We start from the raw sequence: 25,258 nt of genomic DNA, 5'->3' as shown, positions 1-25,258 counted from the left end.
GAGCAACATAAATTACATAATAAAAAAGAAAAAGCAGTACTGTGATCCCTGTCCTGTGAACACTGAGGACACGGGCAACCATGCTGACTCCAACAGGGCTCAGGTGCTCGGAGTTAAGTACACGCTTAAAGGCTTGAAAGTGTAGGAGATATGTTTTGAAGAACCCACACACCATATGCTTAATTCTCCCTGCTGACTTTGCACCAATTAAGTCTCCCAATTCATCCAAGCCCATGTTAGACAGCTGAGGAGGAATCTCAAAGTCTAAAGGAGCAAACCTCTAGCGCACAACAAGCTTAGTGAAGATCTTCCACCAATCATCCAGTCAGGGGACAACTACCACCAGCCTTTCGGTGAACCTTGCCTGAAAACATTGATTCTGGTAATTAGAAAGCAAAATTGAGACCATTTTTATATGCATAAATGAATATGAATGCACTTTTATGCATAAACGGCCAAGAGTTCAGGGCCTCAGCAACCAGGAATGTTTCCACTGAAAGCCATCAAGAGAAGTAGCAGTGGGTTTCAGAGTGACCAACCCCTCCAGAGGGTGTAAGCGGTTTAACAGCATACACACACACCTCTTTGTAAAAATATCATATCCCTCTGACAAATGTCTTACTTACAGTTTGTGACACGCATCATTATTTCAGAATAGTCTGTCAAAAGTGATTTGTTTCTTACTATTTTGATGCCACTAGCAAAAACGTTTGAAGTTTTAAACGTTTAATCTAAAAAAAAAAAACAATCATTTGAGCATTATTCGAACAGGAGGGTGAACAGACCTTACCACTGAGAGATTTATAAGCATTTTCAGCCTTAGCTGAAGAATCCTTTCAGAAGGAGGGAGGTACTGCTTTGATTTTTGATTTAAGATGAATGATGGCAAGGTCTCAAGAATGAGTGATAAAGAAAAAAAATAATAATCTATCAAGTTCTCAATCCCTTCTGAAGAATCCTAGGGCATTGATTTGAAATTTGCTGTTAGCACTGAAAAGCTTGACTTTAGAATCATAGAATGATTAGAGTTGGAAGAGACTTTAAAAGATCAAGTTTCAAACACCTGCCATGGACAGGGACACCTCCCACTGGACCAGGCTGACCAAAGCCCCATCCAGCCTGGTCTTGAACACTTGCAGGGATGGGACATTCACAGCTTCCCTGGGCAACCTGTTCCAGTGTCTCATCACCCTCACAGGAAAGAATTTCTTCTTAATATAAGTCTAATAAATCTACCCTCTTTCAGTTTAAAACCACTACCTTTCAGCCTATCATTACACTCCCTGATAAAGAGTCCCTCCCTATTTTTTCTGTAGGCCCCCATTTCGGTACTGGAAGGCAGCTATAAGGTCTTCCTGGAGCCTTCTCTTCTCCAGGCTGAACAACCCCAACTCTCTCAGCCTGTCTTCAGAGCAGAGGTGCTCCAGCCCTCTCATCATTTTCTTGCCCCTCCTCTGGACTTGCTTCAACAGGTCCATAAATCACAGAAAGTTTCTTCCTCCTTCAGGATCAATTTAAAAGGAGAGCATCAGATTGAAACCTAATTTCATCAAGAGTACTATCAACATTAAGAGTTGTTTTAATCAAGAGATACATTTTGCCCATAATACAGGCATTTCAACTCTCACAATTGAGAATTCAAAAACAGACTCATCTCTGTACTTCCCTCATCTATATTCAGTTGCTTAAGAGCATCACACCCAGGACTCAAGTACTGCAAAGGGATAATGATATTTAAATAAAAAGGTTTCATTGGACTGATGAATTTTTTTTCTTTTTTACCAAGCTGGCATCCATGTGCCACAAATTCATCAAAAGCTGCCACGCATCTCCTTTGTAAAAGCGCTTTCTTCCTTTCCACGTTACTCTGTCTACTTTCTCCTGAGTTTCCACAGTTTTTCCTCCACCCTTTTCTCCCCAAATTACTTTGTTCTTTTACCATTCTGTTGACCTACTCTTCTCCCGAAGACAAAATTAAAAAAAAACCCTCTTAAAAATGCTTGAAAGAACATCACTGCCACCACCAAAATTCATAGACCTCCTGGAATTCTGTCTCATTTATACAAGCAGGGAAGTGAGATAGACATCTCTGTACATTAATGTGTCTTTCAGGACTGGGCTACCTAAGGATACTGAATAAGAAAATGCTCTCTCCATGTAGCCTGTTTTATGTCTAAATGGAATGGTGAGTGCTACTCACTCACAAAGTGAGTGTCACTCAGCACCAGCTCAATTCCAGAAGAGAGGGCTGATCTGCAAGTTTTAGTTGAACTAGAAACATCTGTATGGTGACACAAGTTTTAAGAGACTTTCTGAAGATAGGACAGGGAGAGCTCGCCAAGCTGTCACATAAACATCAACATCAATAACCTTTGGTAGTCTAGAGTTTCACTCAGATCTACGTTCTCATCTGAATGACAGCACTGTCAAGAACATACATTGTGCTCCCCCCTGATGGAAGACATTAGTCACAGAGCAACCAGAAGCATCTCCCTCCTCTGCCTAAAATCAGACAGGACACAGTATTCAGATACTCAGAGTAAGACCTGCCACTGGAAAATATTTCCTATCCTTTACTCAGCTAAAGAAAAAAAATCCCCAGTTCTCTCACTCTTTATCCCTGCTGTCCACAACTGAATCACATGGGAAAATGTTCAGTATCCCAATTTGAATTGGACCAAATTCCTGCCTAATAAACCCAAACTGACTTTTAAAATGACCAATGACTTTAAATCAGAAATCTACCAGAGATTATTCAGAAAATGACAAAAGAGGTATTACAATCACTAACATGTTTCTAAAACATCTTCTAGCTGAAGAATTCACTGGAATTTATCTCTCACTGAAAAGCGTCAGAAGAAACTCTTCCTTTTCATTCCAGCAAGTTAATGTATTTTATCAAGAAATTTTGTTTCAATATTTTGCAATGAAAACATGAAAGTTACTTTCTTTCCCCATTTCAAAAACCATTTCTTTCCAAACCTCCTCCAAGCCCTTTCATTACTAAAATAACTTCTCAGAGGACTCGTAGTTTTAGCAGGTGAACTCTAGTCATCGACCTAAACAATACTTCATTTTAAAAAAAGCCCAACAATTCAATTGGCTTCAGAAAACATACAGAGCTAAAATTCTGCTTTTATAACCATTTACAAATTGTCTCACTGAACTCCCAATGGCACAGCAAAGAACATTTCCAGGTACATGTGACCTGGGGGTTGCCTATCCACTGACATGACCTCCACTCAGCAGCAAAGCCCAGGGAATAGCCCTTAGCTAGTCCTGTTCCCCGTTCCCCTGCTTTATTGAGATCTTAATTTCCACCCGATAAAGTGTTACTTGACTCTACCTCAGCCATTTCCTACCATCGCACCGATACTGCCTTGGATCACAGGATTTACTTTATGCAAGTCCGTCAATGAGGGCCTTTGAAGGTAGCATTGAGCAAATGCAACACAGCAAATTTGTCAACACAGCTCTACCTAACTCTGTTTTCTTAAACATGTTTATATCATTTGTCATGTGAGGCATTAACAGGCTCTGGTCTGAAACCTACTTCATTCTGTTGTGTACAATGCGATTTATCTATGCACTTAAAAACCTGATAGCCTATATAAAGCAGAAACCTTCAGGACATAACTGTAATCACCTTATAAGAGGTAAGAACACCTATGTCTCTTCTGTTGCTAATACAGTTCACCTTATATCAAGCATAATCCAGCTTCTTTAAAATAACGTGACTTGGGGGCAAGTACCTACTAACAAGAGATGCTTGAAAAAAGAACATTTTAGACACATTCTCAGTGGGAAATTAAATAAAACAGCTTTGTCTGAAAATACTCTCATGCAGTATCTGCTTTTCTAAGTAAACGTTGCAAGTCAATTTAACACCAGAACATAATTAAAAATAAAAATTAATAAAAAAACATTAAATAATTTGCTTAGAGTTTATACGATCTGTGTTGCAATTCACGCAGTCTCACCTATAAATGGGTGTAATAATAATTTCTCTACCCTTTATCTGTTGATTCTATCTTGACTGAAAGCCTTTCAGGACAGGGAAAAGCTCAGCATGTTTTCACAGCACAAAGGATTTTGATCTTAACAGGTGCAGGAGATGGCATATATTACAATGAGAAGCAACACCAAAGTTAATATGGAAAATATTGCTCTGCAAAATTGTTTTATTTTTGGAACTACAGTTTCAGTATTGAAGGACCAAGCATTTCAAACCAGCAATTACTGGTCCGTGGACTGCCAGCCACACTGTGACCTCAGCTCTATCTCTGTTTATCCTAGTTATTGCACTGAAGTCCAAAAGGTATTGGCAGAATATTACAAAGATTATCAGCAAGCCAGTCATGTACCAGATTTCCCTGTCTTATTTCTTCCATTAAACTATGTGACAAGCAGCAATAGGGACAGTTGACTATCACTTGTAAATAATATGTAGAATATTAATACGAACAGATGTTAATTATTTCATTTTTATAAGTCTGTGACAGCTGCTGATGTGTCAGAGGTGTCCGGATGAGCACTGAGACATGGAAAACATTTAATTTTTGAAGGGTTACCTGCAACAAAGCACTAAGGGAGAAGTATTCCAAACTACAGGTTCTTAGAATGCTTGAAGATAAAATATAAATGAAAAATAATAAATAAAATATAAATATCTTGAAGATAAAATATATTTTGACAGTTCAAATTTTGACAGTTCAGCTCCTATAAGCCTATGTTTCTGTACCCTTAAATTGCTATCAAAAACAGACAAAGTGTAAATATTTGTATATACAAAACAGTCTTGGATTTTTTTTTTCCTCACTACAATACAAAACCCCTTGTTCTCCCATAACTTTTGACTTGGCACTTTGGCAATATAAAACCAAGTATGACAAATACAATGCATTGATCCTCCAGGGCCCTGTGCCCTTGCTCACTTTCTGCATTGTTGCTGATCTGTGAATTGCAGCGTGTGCTGTAGCTGACACACAGCCCCAGCAGCCTGCTTTCATGAAAAATCTGATATGTAATAGCCTGCCCATCTGGTACTGAACTAAATCACAGACAAGTGTACTTCAAAAATGATTAGCTAGCATATACGTACAGTTTTACAGCCAGCTCCTCTGACTTCAAATATCAAGGCATTTCCTCTTCAGTCCTTCCCTCAAACCTCATTAGATTCACCGTTAACCTCGAACTAGTGATGGCTTGTTTGGGATGCATTACCGTTAAGCTTGTGGAAACAGAACCTCTTTTTATTAACAGAGGTCCCATAAAAACCTGCATTTTTTTATCAGTGTGGCAACTTTCTGGCATACACACTGCCCTTTAGGAATTTAAACATTAACATGTACCTATTTTATGTTGCTAATGTGAGCTGGAGGCACAAAGGAAAAATGCAAAGCAATAGGAAGTTTCTTAAATACAGGCTTTTGGTTTCTTCTAGTGTTAAGTCAGCACTAGTTGCCCAGTTCTGGGTGCCAAAGTCTGCTTTAAAAGTGGCTATCTGGGTTAGCTGCTTCTTATAATACACCAGCCATTATTCAATTACCATATCTTCCATTTTATTAAGTTTTGTCAGTTTTATTTTGCACTTTACATCTGATTGTCAGGAAGACTCTGCAAAGAATTCCAGTGTTCCCAGTTACTTTGCTGATGTTCAAAGGCAGTTTCTCATGTGTGTAATTACAAGGCATCAGTTCTAGCCTACCACTCCAGCAACAACTGTTCCTACACAGCTAATATCTGCCCTTTTGCATTAAATCACACCATCTACCGGTTGTACAAATAAAAAGACTAGCACCTGCAGGCACTATCACATTGGGAGGCGAGTCCCCAAAATTCATGGCCTTACAGTACCCAGCAGAAATTTTCACTGAGGTGCCTAAGATGGCTCTCCTAAAAGCTCACATCCAGATACAAAGTACCTAAGTCCTGGGAGAATACCAAGCTGGAGGAGAGCACTCTGGCTCAGGTCCAGATCTAACATGTAGTAAAGGGTGGCAACATAAAATGCAATGCCAGGAACTAGAGACACGTGGTGCTGTAAGCAACAAGAAAACTCATCATGGAAACACAAACCCCAAGAGCTTCTGATTAAGCCTCCTAATTAAACTGTTGTGTACCACTTTTGATACTCATCACACCACCTCTCTGCCTTTTTAATTTCTTTTAATATTCCCATCCTTTGCCTGTTCAACTTCTAAACACTCTTCCAAAAAAGTTCTAATATTCCCATCCTTTGCCTGTTCAACTTCCAAACGCTTTTCCAAAAAAGTTCTTACTGTGTCCTGATAAAACAGTGGCAACTATGGGATCCTGACCTCCATAACAGTAACACATACAGCTAAGCAAGTAACTGACTTCTTGATTCAGTAACCGAGCTCAAATGTATACTCCAAAGCAACAACAAGTATTAACCACGTTATTGGTGCACCTCATATTTTAAAAAAGAAATCATAATAAATCAGTTCAAAATGTTTATTTCACACATACACACATTTTACAACCAAAACCACTTTTTGAATCTTATGAGAACTTTAATGGTTTCAATTAAGCACAGCTATGTTTCCCAGTGAACAAACTAACACTCCTTCCTGATTTTCTCCCCACTCACAGATTTACCCAACCTTACATGGGGTTTCCAAGTCATAATGCAATACCAACCTTTAATAAAGAGTTCTGTCATTGCCATCAACAAAAAGCTTCAGAATATACTTTCTAATTCACTAAGGAATAACTTGTAATGTCGGTCACTCACTAAAGCCTGTGATTCCCTCTTACACCTGTGGCAGACTTTTTGGAAGGATGACTCTAGAGGGGAAGTCCTGGCCCCGCTGATTTCATCTGTGAGTTCACAGCTCCCACTGATTTCAACAGGGCTCAGATTTTCTCCATCACCAGTAGCAGGCACACTCTTTCCCTCACTGTATTTTCCAGTTAGAGTGGTACGCTAGCACGACTGTTTCCAAACAGCCTGGCTTATCTGTCTGTGCTTGTACTTAAGCTTTTCTCTGTATATACTTTCTCTGTACAGCCATATGCTCTTACATATGGAAAATTCACACACCTCCTGCACATACCCACATCTTACCCTTACATACTGTGGAAGGAGAAACTACTGCAGTAAGGGAACATTTACAGAGAGAATTATTACTTAAGATAGAAATAACAGAAATGTGGCCTTGAAACAGTTAATCTTCAGATGACTGAAAACAGCTAACCTTCAGTAGTGATCAGATTTCCAGCTTCTGTAGAGGCTGATCACTCTCGGGGCTTGTGCATGGTATGCAGAGTTCTCAAGGACAGCTTGATTTCTGGCATCTCTGGACAAGTTGGAAATTGTAATTGCAATCACAGTGAGCTTCTGTGCCTGGAACTGACAGGCAAACAGTTCCCTCTCCTAAGTGGCTACACTTACCGTGTGCGTTAAGTGGGAGGAAGAGGGGAGGCTGCACAAAAGGGAGTCTACAGTCAGATGAGTTAGGTCACCCCTTGCCACCCAACCCCAGCAACTTGAGGTGATGGAGTGAAAACCTGTTTGCATCTCAGCTGAAGCACACTGCCAGGCAGCACAGCAACACTGCTGTTCATCATCAGCTCTCCTTACAAAGACCCACCCCTTACGCCAGATGGAAAGGAGGATGTTTACACAAATGACAGCAGATAAGGGTAACAAAAAATGTTGCACTGCTGCCATAAAGGATTTCATTTGATCCTAAATCTGCTCTTTAAACTGAGGTTCAAGATTAACTCAGTTGCATTTCCCAAGCAGCCATGCAGTCAGTGGAATGACTGAGGTGCTTGGATGTTCTACCCAACCAATGTTAGCATCAGAAGCATCTACATGGACTGTTGAATACCTGGGTCAAATGCTTGGCTGGGAAGCATGAGATGTACACAAAGAATTAAAAATAATTCAAGGGACAAACATATTTCTCTGGTTACCTATACAGTCATATAAGGCAGGATCTTACAAGGAGACTAAGTGTAAACACATCTGTGTCAACTGAGAAATTGTTCATCAAAGCGTGTCTGAAGGGAGACCCAAGGACTCTAGGAAAGTCGCTTGGACCAGGGAAGGAAGCTTCAAAAAGCTTCAGCTTAGAACCCTCCTACATCTAACACCAAAGGTAGAAACCAAGAAAACATTAAGTCTTCTCTCACCTTCCCCACCTGACTAGCTGTAGATCCAGCGTACATTCTACAGCAGCATCTAGACATGTCTGAAGAAACGAAGAAATTATCTAGACCTATCCAAATCTCTGGGGGTTTTCAGTTGAACAGGAGATAAAATTCTCCTTCGTTAGCCAGCTACATCAGTTTTTTCCTCTTGAACCCTCTGAACCAAAGGTAAGTACAATACGTCTGGAGGACTTGTCTTTACTGTAAGACAGGCTTACAATGTAGGAAAAGGTTTTTCTCTTTCGTTTTGCAGCACAAGACATCTGACTGGTTTATTAATATAGTTAATTAGGCTAGACATAAATAAAAGGTATAGATATCAGCCTCCTATATGCAGCTTTAATTGGTTTGCTGCGTGCCTGGTGGAGGTCATTGTCACTTATTACCTTTCCACTTCGCTTGACAAATGCACTCCAGCACACACTGAACGCCGCTACCACAGGCGGTGGGGAACTACAGTTAAGTCCAGAAGTCAGGAAGCTCCCTAGATCTTAATTATAAAACCATAAAAGAAACCAACTGCCTCTGAAGCTCTCTTACCAGGAAACAAATGAGAACGGGAAATTTATTTCCAACCATAAATCCCAAAGCCTTCAGTTTAATTTTTCCCAAGTTAACTTTCTCACCTAGCTAAGCAGCACAGCCTTCTATTATTAGCTTCTGGCCCAGTATCAGCTGACCACCATCAGTCAAACTGTCTTCATCTCAATGAGCTCAGGGACTGCCAAGGAACTCTGTGTATGCAGACTCGTGCTCGCAGCCTCTAATTATTTTCTAACAGATAATGGAGCATTTAAGTTCGGAGAGGATAGATTAAACTTATAAGTGGATCAAAACCCTGGACAGAATCACAGCTCGCAGGATTATTTCCTGGAAACACAGAGCTTAGAGGGCTAGAGAGGAAAGGCCCTCATCAATTGTCGGATTCCCTATGACAAACTAGTTTAAAGATACATATTTTTAGTCTCAAAGGTGGTTTGCTATGCCCTCCAACTGCAGCATGACTTTGGGATGTAATACATTATCACTCAAGCATCTGGTTTGATGTTAAACCATCTTATCAGGCCAATGGCTACTTGACTTATCAGACAATCATAACAGTCAAATCATTTGAGGCTGAGGAGGGGAAATTGTTTTCACAAGTGAAATTATAAGTCCCTGTATCAAGTAGCCTCTTAGGTGCTTATTTGCTTTTTTTTTTTCCTCACAACAAGCCTCTCTTCCCACCCTAAAATTCAGGACCCACATATATTCTGTTATCAGCCTTTGGGTGAGGAGCAGTGTATCCTTCCCTCCCAACACCTTTCGTCTGTGCTGGCAACTCCCCTCCCAGACACACTTGCAGGCAGACCAGTAGCAAGAACCCCCGTACTCTGAATTCAAATTCCAGCGCCCTTTTGGGACGGTGAAAGGTGACCAGTCAAGCAGGGAGGAGAAACTACACCCCACAACTTGAGCACCTAACCGTTTCAATGCCTGAGGGGAAATTCTTTAGACTGTGACATTATTCCAGAGATAATACGTATTCAGAAATAGGTGGAAAGAGGGTAAACCAGTAGCAACAACTTCTGCACAGTGAAAGCAAATCCACATAAGTAACGGATTCATGGATTTGACAGAGTTGGAAGGGACCTCTAGAGATCATCCAGTCCAAATCCCCTGCCAAAGCAGGGTTGCCCAGAGCACATCACTCAGGTGGGGCTTGAAGATCTCCAGAGAAGGGGACTCCACACCCTCCCTGGGCAGCCTCTTCCAGGGCTCTGCCACCCTCACCCCAAAGAAGTTCTTCCTCCTGTTTGAATGGAACTTCCCCTGTTCCAGCTTGTGCCTGTGTCCCCGTGTACATTCTGTTTCTGCCCTGGAGAAGGCGGTACAGGCTATTTAGTAGACTTCAGCTTGCATTGTTGTAACAGACACAGACTACTGCAGTGATAAAAACTATGTAAGAAAGTAAGGAGCAGAGTAAAAGAAAAACAGCTAGCTGGGAATGTGTGGAGAAAGCCCAGAAAACAGACTCTGCTGCAAAGCCCCTAAAGAAAAAATCCAAATATGGGATGTACTTTTTGATGATGGCCAATTCATCATCCCCTCAACAGCAGGGGGGTGGGAGGTGTTTGGCCATAGCAGGTGCTAACATCATGCATTATACCATTATAGTCATTACAGATCCATTAGGGAGTGTTCAAGGTGCTGAAATGACAGCCCAGTAGCTAAATTGTTGTTCTTTACTTTTTTAGCATAACATTTAGCAGAATTTCAGGAGCTCACAGAGCACTTTTAGACTTACATTCTGCCAACATTAGAAGTTTTAACCAGACTCTAAGGGCAATGCCACTAACATCTATACCAGCTATTTCTGTAGACACTGAAGAGTGCCAAGTACTCTCTCTGTACACAAACTGCTGTCTAGAAGGGGCTTTACGTTTTCCAGAGCCTCTGAAAGGAATGCTGTTTTACTTGCAAGTACAATTAGATACACAATCGAGTAAGAAGTAACTGCTGATAAAAGCACACCTGTACTTGATAAGTACAAAAAAAATGAAAGTCAAGGGTGTGATTCATATAATCACCTCCTTTCCACTAACCTCCTCTTCCCATTCACAGCCAACATCTCAGACACTTATTTAAGAAAGTTTTAACTCCCACTACATTTCTAATAGCACTTAGCCACCTAAATACCTTTAAAAAATCTGATATAAATGCTTTTAACCATCAACAACTATTCATAATACTCTTTTAACTGAAATCACAAGTGATGCATTTTGCTTTCATATGTACTCTTAAATTTTCCTCATAAAATAACACCAGTAAACAGTACGAATTTCATCAGTACAGTTATACTGACCAAAGCCTTGGAGTGAGAATTAGTAAAACATATTTTTCTACTACAACTTAGTCTTCAATGAAAGATATTTAAGTTATCCTCTCATAATAGCTCAAAGTTTTAAAAAGTTTAAAACTATGTCCTTTCTGAGACTGAGAGTAGTATTCACATTAAAACCATAATCAACGCCTAAGTCGTTCTCTTTAAAAATGTGGTTTGTTTCAGGAAATAATGATCAGGTTAGGAGGTGAGGATGGCAGGAACGTCCGTACAATTGCATGAGCAATTATTTCAAAAAAGTGAAAATAAATCCTCTTTGTCATCAGTGCACAACAGCAAAGGACATTACAGACCACTGTACATAAATCACATGCAGCATTGATACAAAACACTGTATTTCTCTTTATTGTCACTTATATCGACTAATGATGAAATGTAATTTTTTTTTTATTATGATCAAAAATAACCTTTAGGTTATTAATAACCCCTAGGACTAAAAGTAACTTTAACTTTTCTCTCACCTTGTTACTACTGGGCCAGAGACTCCTTTTCCTAGTATGGCTGTACCTTACATAGTTAAAATACCCAGAGTTTCTAAAAAACCTTAATAATTTCTGAGCCATTTATCAGATGCTACAATGCATATGCTGGAGGGAAATGTGGTCCAGTGAACTAAGTCAGCTGATGAAGCAGAGCTATGAAACCTCAGACAAGTAACTTTGTCTTTTAACAAGGACCTCATGTTTTCTTTGTGGAGTGCTTCAAGGTTAATCAATATCAGAGAAGGAGATATTACTATTATTTCTCTATCAGATGAGGGGTCAGTTCCTCAGCGGGCGCAAGCTGCTCAGTTCCACTGACTTTCATACAGTGACAACAATTCCCTCATCTTGAGGCTGCAATCTGTGTCACTGACCACCACATCAGACACGGAGTGCAGGTCACATTCAGCAGCCTTGCACTCCCTGCACGTTTACTTCAAAAGCTCTCCTCTTTCTGGTGCTCCCCTTTAACAATACCCTTGACCATTATTTTGTCCACTAGGCAAATACCTAGTATTCTTTATCTTTTTAGTGCAATTCATTCCTTTTGAATGGAGCCAAACCAGCTTTTTTTTTTTAATTTATTTGTCTACAATCATTATTGAATACATAATTTGCAGTGCTCTGAAAAACACAGGAGAACCCTTCATCACTAGGTTGTTTTGGTTTGTTTGTTTGTACGTTGCTGCAAGAGAGAATGCTATAGGTATGCATTAACACTGAGATGGCTTCTCAAATACTAAAGGAAGGACCAACACACAAAATCTCAGCAGCTGAATTTTTCTAGGGACGTGATACTGTAGCACTCACAGAACATCATCAGCACAGTATCAGTCCTGTGTACAAGCCTCCTTCAACTATCTAAATATGAGGAAAGAAAATTGCCAAAAACTCCTCTCTACAGTCCCTGTAGACCACAGGAAGACACAGACACAAGCACACACACCCCCCAAGACTCATCTTTTACTTACATCCATGAACTCCACATTGGCTTTCGGACCAGTGGTCTCATTAAGGATCTTAATGGCCACAGGGATCTTCACAGTTTCTCCCTCAGGGACCCAAATGCCCTAGAAAGATTTTAAAAAAGTGACATAAGACAAAAATCATAGAAACTTCATTCAGAATTTCAGTTCTTTTTAATGCATTTTGCTGCATTGCGCAGTTCAGTTATGAACTTCAGAACTGAGAATACACAATGTTATAAAATAATAAAAATTCCATGAAACTACTTAATTGATATCTGAGAATTAAAAGGTGAGATGGCTAAAAAGTAAACTTTAAATTTAAAATTCCCAAACTGTGTGTCTCTTGGACTAATTTTCCATTTTTCTTGACTATTGCTGTGTTCTTGGCAACCTCAGGGTACCAATCTCTATCACTTTATTACTAAGTATATCCAACCTGATTATTTAAAAATGTATTCCCACGACTTTGTAGCTGTAGTGACCTGGTCTTTACTTACTCCATTTCCTCCCCAGTTTGAAGAGAGATGCAATAATTGTCCTCCTCCACTGCTCTGACCTACCACCTCAATTTGGGAGGTTTGTGTTGCTCCCAAAGAGCTGGGTGACTGGTTTGACTTGCTCATTAAGCTCTACTTCATGCCTCTGAGATTCGGACATGACCAACAGATCTTAAAAAAAATCTTTAACTGAAGTATTTTCTTCCCTGTGAGTTCTGCTCTTACATCCTGGTTGTTGAAGGGTGCACTGACATAATTAATCTTTTTTTTCTATTTAAGTGGAAGAAACAAAACGTATTATGGTTAAGCTAATGACAATATGGTTTTACAAGGTATGATTACTATTACAAGACCCACATGACACTTGCAAAATGAGAGACACAGTTCATCCAGCTTTCCAAAAGTGTACTGTAAAGCTGATATGTAAGAACAGAATGAGAAACTTTGATACTGCATTTTAATATCGACAGCCCAGCTTGTGTAGTCCTCTTGCATGGAAAGATATTGTGGCTGACTCACCTTTTCTCACCAAGAAATAACATCTGCATGTCTGATTAAAACTGAAGTTAACACGTTTGAGCTTGAAGAATGACCACATTGGCAGAACAGGATGCTTTGCTCCAATACAGAATTTGACTGTTCAAAAGTTGAAAGAGGGAACTCACTGCTGTGCACTGTAGACTCTTACCTTGTATACAGTTCCAAAGGCTCCAGAGCCAAGAACCTTGACTCTTTTCAGCTCAGTTTCCTTCAGGATACGAAGCTGTGCTTGGTTGGGTGCTGTGCCACTTGGAGTCAAGGGTTCCACAAGCTACGAAGGAAAATCCAAGTCTTAAATATTTGAAAATGTGAAGACCCATCAGAAGTTTACACCAAAAACAACCAATCCAACTAAATACTGGAATAGGAAAGTGGTATGGTCTATTGACCATTGACCTGCCAATTTCTGGAGGGATTTTTCACCTTCAAAAGCAAATGAGCAATGCTTACAAACCAAGAGATCCAATAATTAAAATCCTCACTCAACATGTAGTAATTTCCACCAGGAATTGCATGATGGAATTATGAACTGGGAATTGAGTCGGTGTCACAATAACACACCCAAGGACTTTTGCTAATGGCGGCAGTATAAATATTTTCTACATGACAGAAATACAGCATTTATTATCAGTGCACCACATTCTATTTTTGCCCATTTTAGTGCCTTTTAAGCTGGCCGTATTTCTTTTTAATAGCGCTGAGTTAATGGCTCATCACAGTCTTACTCTGTTTTGAGGAAGGGACTATTTTTCTGAGCTTCTGTTATACCACAAAGGAGGACAGCTTTAAGGAAAAAACATCTTATATCAGACCACTAATTTATAACAGCCACAAATTTACCACAAAATGGCACAATTAAACAATTTGCTCAAGGTGTCCCAAGAAACTTTGTAAATGAGCCACAATGGCACATTCAGTTAAAAATGCTCTTAGATCTCCATGTTATACTGTCTCTGCCAGAAAAAAACAATGCTTCTTAAAAAATAAATTAAAAAGACATGAAAAGTACAGTGCTCTAAACAATGAAAATTAGTCTTGTTCCTTTGCAGGAACACCAACGCAAGTATGAGAGGGAGAAGTGTTGTGGGCATCTAAAAAACGCTTGTAGAATTTTACTGAGAATGATCTACAGAAAGAATAGGTCTGTTACAGCCTCCAGCTAGAAACAGAGACTTGAGCTGAAGCTATAGTCACTTGTGTGTTTATCTCAGGATGCTCCTGACTTAATCTTCAGTATCTAAGACAAGACAACAGCTTCTCCACACCTTCAGTGGGAGACTCTGGTCCCTCAGTAACTGCTGTCAGCCACAGCTTCTATATGACCTAATAGAGAATGACAGCTGGACTTCAAATCCAATAAAAACTACCTGCTTAAAACCATTTACGCTTAAGTAGGGGCTGATACAATGGCAAGATTTATGCATCGAAAGGCACTGAATACTGTTATGCCTTCTAGACAACTGAACAGCATTTAAGAAGCAAGAGAAATTCTAGCCAAGCATAAAGATGCTGAGGCAAACAGAACGGGGATGTATGTATCATTTGCTCCCAGGGTCTACAGTGGAGATGAGCTGGAGCAGGATGCTTGGGATAGAAACAGAAAGCAGCACATCAAAGAATCACTAGCTAACAATACTCCCAAGCTTTACTATCTTACAAGGAGGACTCTAACTTAAAAATATCATCACTTGCAAAGTGTCTCAAGCATAAGACTGAGGAGGTTATAGAAAACACCCTTGCTGTAGCTGACAGATAAAGATTTAATGTTATGTTTAAATATACTTCCTAGACTGCCCCCTCCACTACTGGCAATTCAAAGAGCAGGACAGAGTGGGCACGCTGCTGTCCCATAGCTCCACTTCACATCTTTGCCAACAGAACTGCGAATCTCATTTGGTTCACCTCGGGGAAGTATCCTCACTTAGTAAAATACATCATTATTACTGATGATGACTACAGACTTGGACAAAATCTGGACCACGAAGGCAATACAGGCACTGGGAACAACAGTTAGTGCCAATCTCTGCATTTAAGCCTTCCTGATGAGCTTAAGTTTGCATCAGAGCTTGCTGAAATTACTTCAGTCTTAAGAATTGACCTCAGTATGTCCCGGTGAAAATCTGTAATATTTAAGCATGAGAGCTGTTAAATGTAATGATGAACTGGGATAGAAGTACTGTTGAGAGCAAGATGGGAATTCAAAAATCTGGTGGAACATGACTTCGTGATCATGTGGATCCTCAAAAGCCATGAATCTCTATCTGTACAGAAAACTATCCTGAAATAGCTTCATTCATTCCATCAGTTCCGTCCTGCAGAAGTTTGCAAAATGGTAACTGAAGACCTCAACATCTTTAATATAAAAACAGAACAGCTCTGCATACTTTTTCAAATACTCTTGTGAGGAGCACACTCTCACCTCAGTTTCCAGGAACCTTCGCAACGCTCTCTTCTTCTTAATGCTTTTGCGCCGAACATACACAGCAAAAGTCAGGCCCACGATGACGATGATGAAGAGGCCACCAATAACTCCCGCAGCAATCAGAGGGGTTCTAGCAATCAGAATCAAAGACTTTATTTTTAGGTAGAGTGAGAGACCTAAGAATGGTTGGGTACATAAAACACAATCACTTGGAAAGCTTATTAACTGTCCTACGACCAGAATTTCTAAGTCAGTCCAAATGGGAAGTCAGGGGAAACATTTTAACATATATTATAACTTTTCTTGTTTTTAATCAATATACCAATTCTACTTTTTTCAAACTGCCATGCACATGTGAAGAGTCGTGTGGACAAGGAGATACAACATGCACTTTGATGGCAAACGCAAATCTGCAATGGCAAAATGAGGATATCTGTAGTTTTCCTGCAAGAGCTTTAACTATGCTTACTCTTTGGCTCCATTTAGATTAACTCACAAGCCTGTGCATTTAGGGAGTGAGAGGAAACTTCAAACATGGTGTTTCACAGACAAATCTGGAGGCTTCATGCTCATACACCTTCCTCAAGAGGAGGATATTTATATATGAACAATGTAATTCCTGATTAGGAGCATGCACCCTCTTGGAACTCCTGGTTCATTACTATTACACACAAACATTTTGGTCGGGGGCTATGGTTGCACCCATCTGGTTTTGCTGTGGCTTTTCAGCACAACCAAACCCCAGACCAAAAGACCGGTGTGTGGAGCCAAAAAACTCCTGTGAACAATGCCAAGAGAGACTCAGCTTTTGCACAAGACCTGTTGTCCCCCCACTACTCCTTATAACTCCTTTCAGCTTTCCAGGATCTTGAGTAGCATGAGCTACAATTACTAACTTGGTTTTCCATAGCAATAAGATACAGTAGGCTGGCATCATGGTAGGATCTTGAGTAGCATGAGCTACAATTACTAATTTGTTTTTCTATACTGATAAGATACAGTAGGCTGGCATCATAGTAGATACTGTACAAGCTAAAAAAAGAAAAAGACTGTCTCAGAGAGTCACTGTTCGTTCGCCTTTGGTGCCCACATAAAAAAGACTGTCTCAGAGAGTCACTGTTCTCAGAGAGTCACTGTTCGCCTTTGGTGCCTTTGGAGATCACCTACACAGTCAGCGAAGAGAAGCAGGCTCCCTCCAAAGAAAAAGTCAAAGCGATAGGTCCTCTGACTTAGTTTTCTCTCCCTGTCCTGTTTCTAGAAGATGGGTAGCAGCCTCCAAACCAAACCCTGAAATGAGGTATTTTCACAGAATACCAACAACTTACTAGCATAAACACACTCAGTATTTGACATCCCTCCAACACCGGCTGGACAGCAGCTGAAAAGATGGGTAAGAAGAGAGAGCATGACAACTGCAAAGGATAAACGGTGCCAAAACCACTGCCTGTAACTGCAGGAAACAGGTTAACTATTTTCAAGATTGCTATGCTTTAACAGCCTTCCTCCGTTATGCCTGAATGATGATGAAAGATACATTATGGCCTATTAATAAAAATGTACCACAAAGCTATTGAAAATTTAAAGGAAGGAGACTCCCACAGAAACAGTAAATTGATTTACCTGACCCTTTGTTCTTCTTTTAATGTCCTACCACAAAGCTGAGCGGTGGAAAGCAGCACCATCTAACCTGGTTTGGTATATTAAGGTGTGTCTACACCGAGTACCGTTTGGAAGCCCATCTCTAAACTGGCCTAACTGTCCCTCATCATTGCAGTTCGATTCAGAGAGGTCTCAAAGCACACAGCCTGGATTAATTTCAGATACCAACCAGAACATACATTTCTGAGTGCACCTAATATGCTCCAACCTCCAACTGGCATTAACGTCCACAGGATCAAACTAGAGCTAACCCAATGAAAAATCCCTTGCAGCAAACGTAGCCTAGACACTGAGACCATTACCTATTTCATCCTCCAGATGCAAACCTACTGTGTCACTCGATTCATATCAACAGAGACAAAGCCTCATACTCCCACATTTAGTTATTAAAGCACCACTATCATGTCTGCCCAGGGAAAACACATCAACATTACACAACACTCATAGGCCTATTACAGTTCAAAGACTTTACGATGGAAACCATAAAGTCTGCAAATAAAGGAAGCTGAATGTTGTCTGGCTGTGAAATGGATTACGATGCTAGGAAAACACAAGTCCAGTACCACTACTCCTCAGGCAGAGGCACTCCTCCTTCATGTAGTTTGGCCTTAAGACACATTCCTTATTCTAATTCCATTGGTTACTCTGTTGAGTGCAGAGCTTAGTTTAAAGGACCTGGCATATCCACCCAAAACAATGCTCCTCTTCATTTCCATGTGCTTTCCACGATGCTGATGCAAGAAACTCTTTAACAGGCAATTACGACAAACACTGGACACCAAAAGACTTCTATGGAGCTAGTACTAACTACTGTTCTTGAGCAGAGGAATTATTTTATGCTGTATGAACAGTCATATAATTTTTAACAAACACAACCAAACCACAGATTGACAAAACAGCCAGGAGATCTCTTGGCTTTAAAGTGCATATTAATAACTATCATAACAGCTGTCAAAATAAATAATAAGAGTTTTATGGTACTGTGTACACTAAAAATGGTCCAAAAATATTTCCATGTTAGACCATAATAAGGAAACGGTTCCAAAGGAGACATAATGACTAGTGAAGAAAATAAAATGAAGTTACAAATTCTTTGCAGCCCTTTTCTTCTTATAGAGTACAGGGGCTCAAAATGAATCTTTATAATAAATTGTGTCAACTCTCATTGCCTTAAAAAGAAAGTCCTCATCTTTTTTAGTAGTGAATTAAAAAAAGGGAAGTGATTTTCAAAAACTTCACCAAACAAGCATTTAGCTATTAATGTAAAATATGCTGTAATTGCATATTATATCTGAATTTGCAGGAAGTGCCATCTACATAAAGCATTAAGCAAGCTTAAAAAAGGAGTTTAAGAGGAATAGTATAACATGTGAAGAGAAAAAACATATTTAAATGCTAAACAAATAACTGTAATGCAGAAGAGCTTTTATTTTGAACTCAAATAGTGATCAGCTTCCTTTACTTGTAAATGCACTGTTCTTGCATAAAGATCATGATAGACACAAACATCACAGACCTAAACGGATGCGACTGTGTACTGTTCAGCTTCTCTTCACTCTGCTACTGAGCTAAGCCCCAAAGTCAACACTCCTGTGTTCTATCTGCTACAATACCAAGTGACAAGTCACTGCTTCCAGTGCTTTCTGGTATCATCAGTGCAAGCCACTGGTTTTTCCCACCACACACAGTCTATTTTCTAAGCCCAGTTTCTGTGCGTAACCTACCTCGTTTAGGTTATTTTTACTTATGTTCGTTAGGCCGAGTTTGCTTTTCTATCTATTTTGCTAACGTCTTCAAGTCTCCTGCATAATTTCTCTACTACTTTCATGTTTGCTGTGTCTTAAATTTAATACCCTGGTGAATTACAGTAACTTGCTATTTACCTTTCTTTTACATAATTGTTACAGATTCCTGCAAGGTCTTGCTGTCAGAGATGCTGCTAAAGACACGAAACCTTTATCCCATTTTGTTTTTTTAATCCAATCCTTTTTTTGCATGTGCACCTAACCAACAGTTCAGCTTCACATACACTTGGACACACAAATCTCCTTATCTCTAGTAGCATTAAGGGCTTAATCCACTTACATTTTTGCTATATTACCGTCCCACCAACACCTCTGTGAATGCAATTCACTACATTTGCCCAAGACTATTTCTCACTTAAAAATAATTCCATTAGAGTTAACAGGAGCAATGTTGATGCAAAGATAAAAAATTCACTATCAAAAATTCCCATTTTGTTGAAGTCATTTTTAAAAGCCTGGATGCCCCATTTCTCTGTTAGAGCTCAAAAAGGCAGAAGTGAATCAAAGAGAGGTAGTTCCATGTCAGTCCCATCCATCCAGCATAAATAACGGATAGCCAAGAGTTGATCCCAGCTCACATTTCCTTCAGCTCCACCACAAACCCAACAGGAAACTCCTGATACAGCCACTACTTTCCTCCACACACTGAAAATCTACCCCAGAGGATGAAAACAGTCTTTGCTATGCGTTTCTGGACTTTATGCTCATCAAAATAGACTTAGCAGTCCAAGAAATATGGCCCTGAATCATAATTCAACCCTAATTTGCTATCCCCCACTTGCCCCCTCAGCTGAGGGCAGAATATCCAATTAATGATTGGAGAAGGCTGCAGCAGAGGAGGCAGTAGGAGGGAAAAAAATCCCAACCTGTAAAAAAATCCTGCCTTTTAAACTGGAAACCATGTATCTGTGGCTAAAAGTTGAAAATAAGATTCTAGTATTCCCTTAGGAGGAATGAATAATATATATTTCTTTTAAAATGTGTACTGCGTTTCCATATTTAGAAGTCTGTAGCACCCACTCCCACACACCAAAATCGCCACAAGAAGTTCAAAGTTAATATTCCAAGATGGACAAGGATGTTCAACAGGGGGCCTCATATCATTCCATCCACTCCAAAACATCAAACATCTGCAATTTCCACAGTGCTCTGAGACCAGGTATCAAAGCTTAATTACTGATTTAGATGAGTACACAGTCTCATACCCTTGACTGGAAAGTGAGTGCAGCAGAAGGGGAAAAGGAAACAGAATTGTGGTCCATGGAGTAAAGCTGAGAAAGAACACCTGTTTTTCTCTTTGGCATTAGCCCACCTAATATGGTATGTAAATAAATTGAGCTTTGAAGCTAAGCTGTTAGAGAGCTTTAAGTGGCTGTCTCAATCGTGCCCACCTTCCTCTCCTTTGAGTTTTATATATATAGCCAAACAGGATGCATTCCAACCTTGAATATTTGCTAAGTAGGTGCTTCTTGTAAATTTTCATTATCAAGGCATTATTTTTTCCTGATGGAGGATTCATACATTCTGCAATCCTCAGCCCTTCCATCAGTGGGGAGTTCAGCTGACTTTGAAGCTGCATTTTCAGAGATCTAATGGATTCCACTAATCCTGGAATAATAATATTAGTATTTAAAATAAACAAGATAAACCACCTGACCGGGAAGCAAATTTGTGTGTGTTTTAATAGCTTCTCTCTGCTGTGCAGCATTCCCCTGGCAGAGCTCTACAACCATGACTTCGAGAGTGTCTGATGTTCTGGTGTCCACGAAACAGTGCTCCCGGGAGGGTGGGAAGATTTAATCTACTGTTATTCACATTAAGACATGCTTCACTTCATACTTTTCTTTTTCAAGAGCAAGGGTCCCTTCCCCCTTTCTCCACCTAATCCGAGGGACTTTGAACACTGACTAATGTCCCCATTTATGTACAGATTAGGAGGTTCTGTCACATCTAAACACAAATTTTAACACAATTACTACCAATTCCGCATTTAATCTAGATACCAGCAAACTGCATTCCACTGCACAAGTTGCAGTTAAACTCTGGTGACAGGTAGTTCTAACCACAATTTTTCAATCTGCAAAATGACCACAATGTTGCAGTCTATGTCTAGGTCCATTCAGCAGTTAAACATCAAATACAGTTTTCACTTCGGACAAGGCTAATGCTGACAGATCTACAATCAAAATTGCTATTTCCTTACCCACACCAGTTTCTATACCGAAGTCTTCCTCAAGCAAGTGTTTGAGAACATTTCTAGATCATGATAATTGAGTTATCTGTATGCCAAAATTGCTATTTCCTTACCCACACCAGTTCCTATATCAAAGTCTTCCTCAAGCAAGCGTTTGAGAATATTTCTAGATCACTATAATCGAGTTATCTATCAAAAGCTTTTTGGTGGGCTTTCCCAAATGAGAAGAACACTTGCAGAATAGAGACATGCAGTCTCTAACTGACGGCGTACACACTTTCCTCCTCTACTATGTCACTAACCAAGATGGGGTGTTGAGAGCAACTGTGCTGTCAGGATACATCAAAATGTTTAACATATGGTGACATCATTTACTGAAGGTTTGCACATATTCTGGTTACCAGAGTGTTTACAGAAAACAAAACACCAACAAGATGCAAACAAATACACCATGTGCATTTCTTAAATTGTAAAAGTGTGTCCTACTCATGCCTCTTTCATTTTTTTTAAAAGGTAGGATTCCTCATTTCAGTCAGGACAAAGAAAAAAATATTAAGTATATCTCTGAAAATTAATACAGCCTAGAATTCTATACATTAGTATCTACTGATTATAAATTTGTGACATCTTTATTATTTAGCACACAGTTCACAATGGATTTCTTTAAAACTAACTTTAAATGTGAATGGCACAATTTTGGAGAGTAACTAAATTTCTGGTATGTTTTTGCCATCAATTACTGAGAACTCTCAATTTTAACTCCCTGTTAATACAGTTGACTGGGACTAAATTGTGAAATCTCTGGGATTACAGTTTCAATACAGAGGCTTTTCATGGGCTTCTCTCCCTATAAAACTGAAAAGCCCATCTGACACCTCCTGCACCCCTGGTATTTTTAGGCTGAGATTTTTCTCTTCTGCCACAACATAAAAAAGGAATGCTACTGTTAAGAACTTGCACAGTGACTTTGTTTTGAGGCTTGTGCTTTAAGTAAAAGATTAACGTTCCTTGTAAAATATGCCCAGTCAGGCCCCATACAATATAGATTGATTTATCTGTGACAGAAACCCAGTTAAATCCACTAGACCGGACTCACAGGTGAAGCCAGTTCATCAAGTAAAAGAATAATCCTTTTTATAAACTTGTCATATTTCCTATTTTCTTTGGGAACAGTAGCATTTTGCTTTAAATAAAGAAAACTAGACCTGTAATGACTATGGGCGCTGATGGACTGCTCTGAAACTTAAACCATCCACATTAGCTCCAAGAGCTTCTCTCTGCATAAAGCACTCCTGTTAGGAGCAATAAACTCAGCCTGCTTCTCTCCAACCAGCCGCAGTCACCTGGCTCCATGATTATGCCTGTGTACGTGAAATTATTAATAAGAAAACATTGTTTTCTCAACTAGAAACATAAAGCGTATTTTCCTGTACAACATTCTATGCCGAGAGACCACTTTGTCTGGTGGCACTGCTTTCTGTTCATTAGCCACAGAGCAGCACAACATGAGGCAGAATGTGTTGAGGAGCTGGAGAAAGACAAGGTTGTGCCCATATTGAACCAGTAGTAGCCAAAATATTCAATGGGAGCTGGGTAATAGAACACAAAACCTAGCATGAAAGTGGCCACTGAAACTGAGCAGGAACCCTCCTTCACTCTGCAATAGGTGTTCAGGGCAGATTTTTATAGTATTTTCTTCATTGTTACATTTTGGGTTCTATTACATGTTCTAGCAGACACAAGCCAGCCAACTACCTTCACCCTCCACCCTGTACAACTTCTCAAGCAGAAGGCTGAACTCAAGACTAAATGGCTCCGAAATCGTTCCAACCTGCCCTCAGCTCTGCTCCACCAGTGATCACCCAGCTGAGAGAACCTGCAGTCAGCATCCACAGGAATTCATTAACATTTCAGGTGCCAGCCTGATTCAGTCTAATGCATGCCTTTTTTTTTTACAGTTAACAAACCATTATGTAAATAGGTGTATGCTCCAGAATTTGGAAAAACAAACAGATTTCCGAGGACATGTTTTCATGATGAATTAGACATTCACCACTTTGTTCACTAAAATTTTCTGTCCTCAATATTTGGTACAGGACACAGGAATTTCCTTCAGTTGGGTGATATATCAAACCACAATGGACTTTTAAATATAAAGGTATTTAAACATAACGGTATTTTAAATAACCATCAGGAGGAAACCTGTTTGAATACTGTGCTCTTCCTTCTGCTATTTTTTGTTAAACACTTTCCAAACTCCATTGGTGGAAAGTTCTTGTAATTCATTAAAGTTCCAGTTAATTGTTTGCTGAAGTTGAGATATTCAACATAGGAAATACCCAAACCCATACACAACTAAGCAAAATCTTGCCTGCACAGGTGGTTTGTTTACCTTTAAGTAGCTGAAGAGGAAAGTTTCTCTACCCCATGTCCTTCATGTTCACTTTACCTCACAAATCATCATCTTCCTTTCGAAAAATGCATTCATCTCTCTTTTTTTATACCTGCCCCTTTTGATTTTTTTGGAATGCCAGTCTTTCCTGAGAGTAATCAACCATTCAGAAGATTTAAGAAGCACAGAGCAGCTATTTTTGTCTAAGTGGTTGGGATCACTGGATTCTTTCCTGTTCCAGCTTTAAACCACATGGGGCAGCGAGTGTTTGCTTTCCCAAACTCCAGAAGTATTTCCCAGTAGGGAACCTTCAAAGACTGTATTTGGGGAGCAAATCTGAGATTCTGTCCCAGAATGACATGATAAACTGATGAGAACAGAACTGTTGCACTACGTTCCCGATCTTCAAGCTTCTAATATCCAATCATTTGTTTTGTGATAAATGTAGAGCTTACATGGATTTCAGATGAGGTTTTTTAAGAAGTGGTGGCATTAAAGCATCTTTCGACCCTATGTTTAAGATGTGAGTGCATGGAGGATTTGTAGAAGAATGTGTTTGGAAGTATGCACCCATATTGCATGTATTACATACGTTCATACGTATATACACACACATACATTTGATCAAAAATTTTTCCTTCAAAGTCTAAATCAAAATAGTAACAATTCAACATAGTAACATTTCATTCCAAACTGATATAACTGTATATATAAATATAGCATTTGAGACAGTTATTAGAATACTAGTAATGGCCATGATGCTATTAACTTCCACATACATTTTAGCTACTCCTCATTTGAGTTCTAAATATACAGAATTTATCTTTGTGGAGCACAGCAGGGAATAAATGCAGCCAGTGCTCATAAATATCAAGGAAAATCCAAGGTAAATAAAGAACAGGGTATAAGGATTTTATTTCTGAGTATGCCTGATACTACTTTCGGATTTATCACTATTATTTTACAAGGATAGCATTCAGTCTAAACACCCTACACAAATTATTATCAGTCATTAGAAAATCCCATTTGATTATGAGGAAAAACTCACATAAAATTGAGATCCTCCTTCTGACACCAGGCTTACGCGGGATCATCTTCTATACCATAATATCCCCAAAAATTCTTCTTTGTCCGTAACTTATCAGTCATCTCTCAGTATTTCTTATATTACCAAGTGGAGCAGAGAGAAACTCTGGTGTATCCTGCAACTCCTCTTAATTCTAATCATCATCCC

General features: G+C 39.5%; 1 protein-coding gene across 1 annotated transcript in view; it reads right to left on the bottom strand.

Moving 5' to 3' along the window:
- ERBB4 (erb-b2 receptor tyrosine kinase 4) overlaps window positions 1-25,258 on the bottom strand; it is a 416,629-nt gene that overhangs the window by 116,028 nt on the left and 275,343 nt on the right. The window contains exons 17-19 of the mRNA XM_014951952.1: window positions 15,972-16,104; window positions 13,701-13,823; window positions 12,519-12,617 (exon numbers count right to left, since the gene is read on the bottom strand). Of these exons, the coding sequence (XP_014807438.1) occupies window positions 12,519-12,617; window positions 13,701-13,823; window positions 15,972-16,104 (355 nt within the window). The remainder of the gene's footprint in view (window positions 1-12,518; window positions 12,618-13,700; window positions 13,824-15,971; window positions 16,105-25,258) is intronic.

The sequence above is a fragment of the Calidris pugnax genome, unplaced genomic scaffold (genome assembly GCF_001431845.1).
Source record: "Calidris pugnax isolate Ruff unplaced genomic scaffold, ASM143184v1 scaffold179, whole genome shotgun sequence".
Taxonomy (NCBI): Eukaryota; Metazoa; Chordata; class Aves; order Charadriiformes; family Scolopacidae; genus Calidris; species Calidris pugnax.
This window is presented reverse-complemented; position numbering and strand designations above follow the sequence as displayed.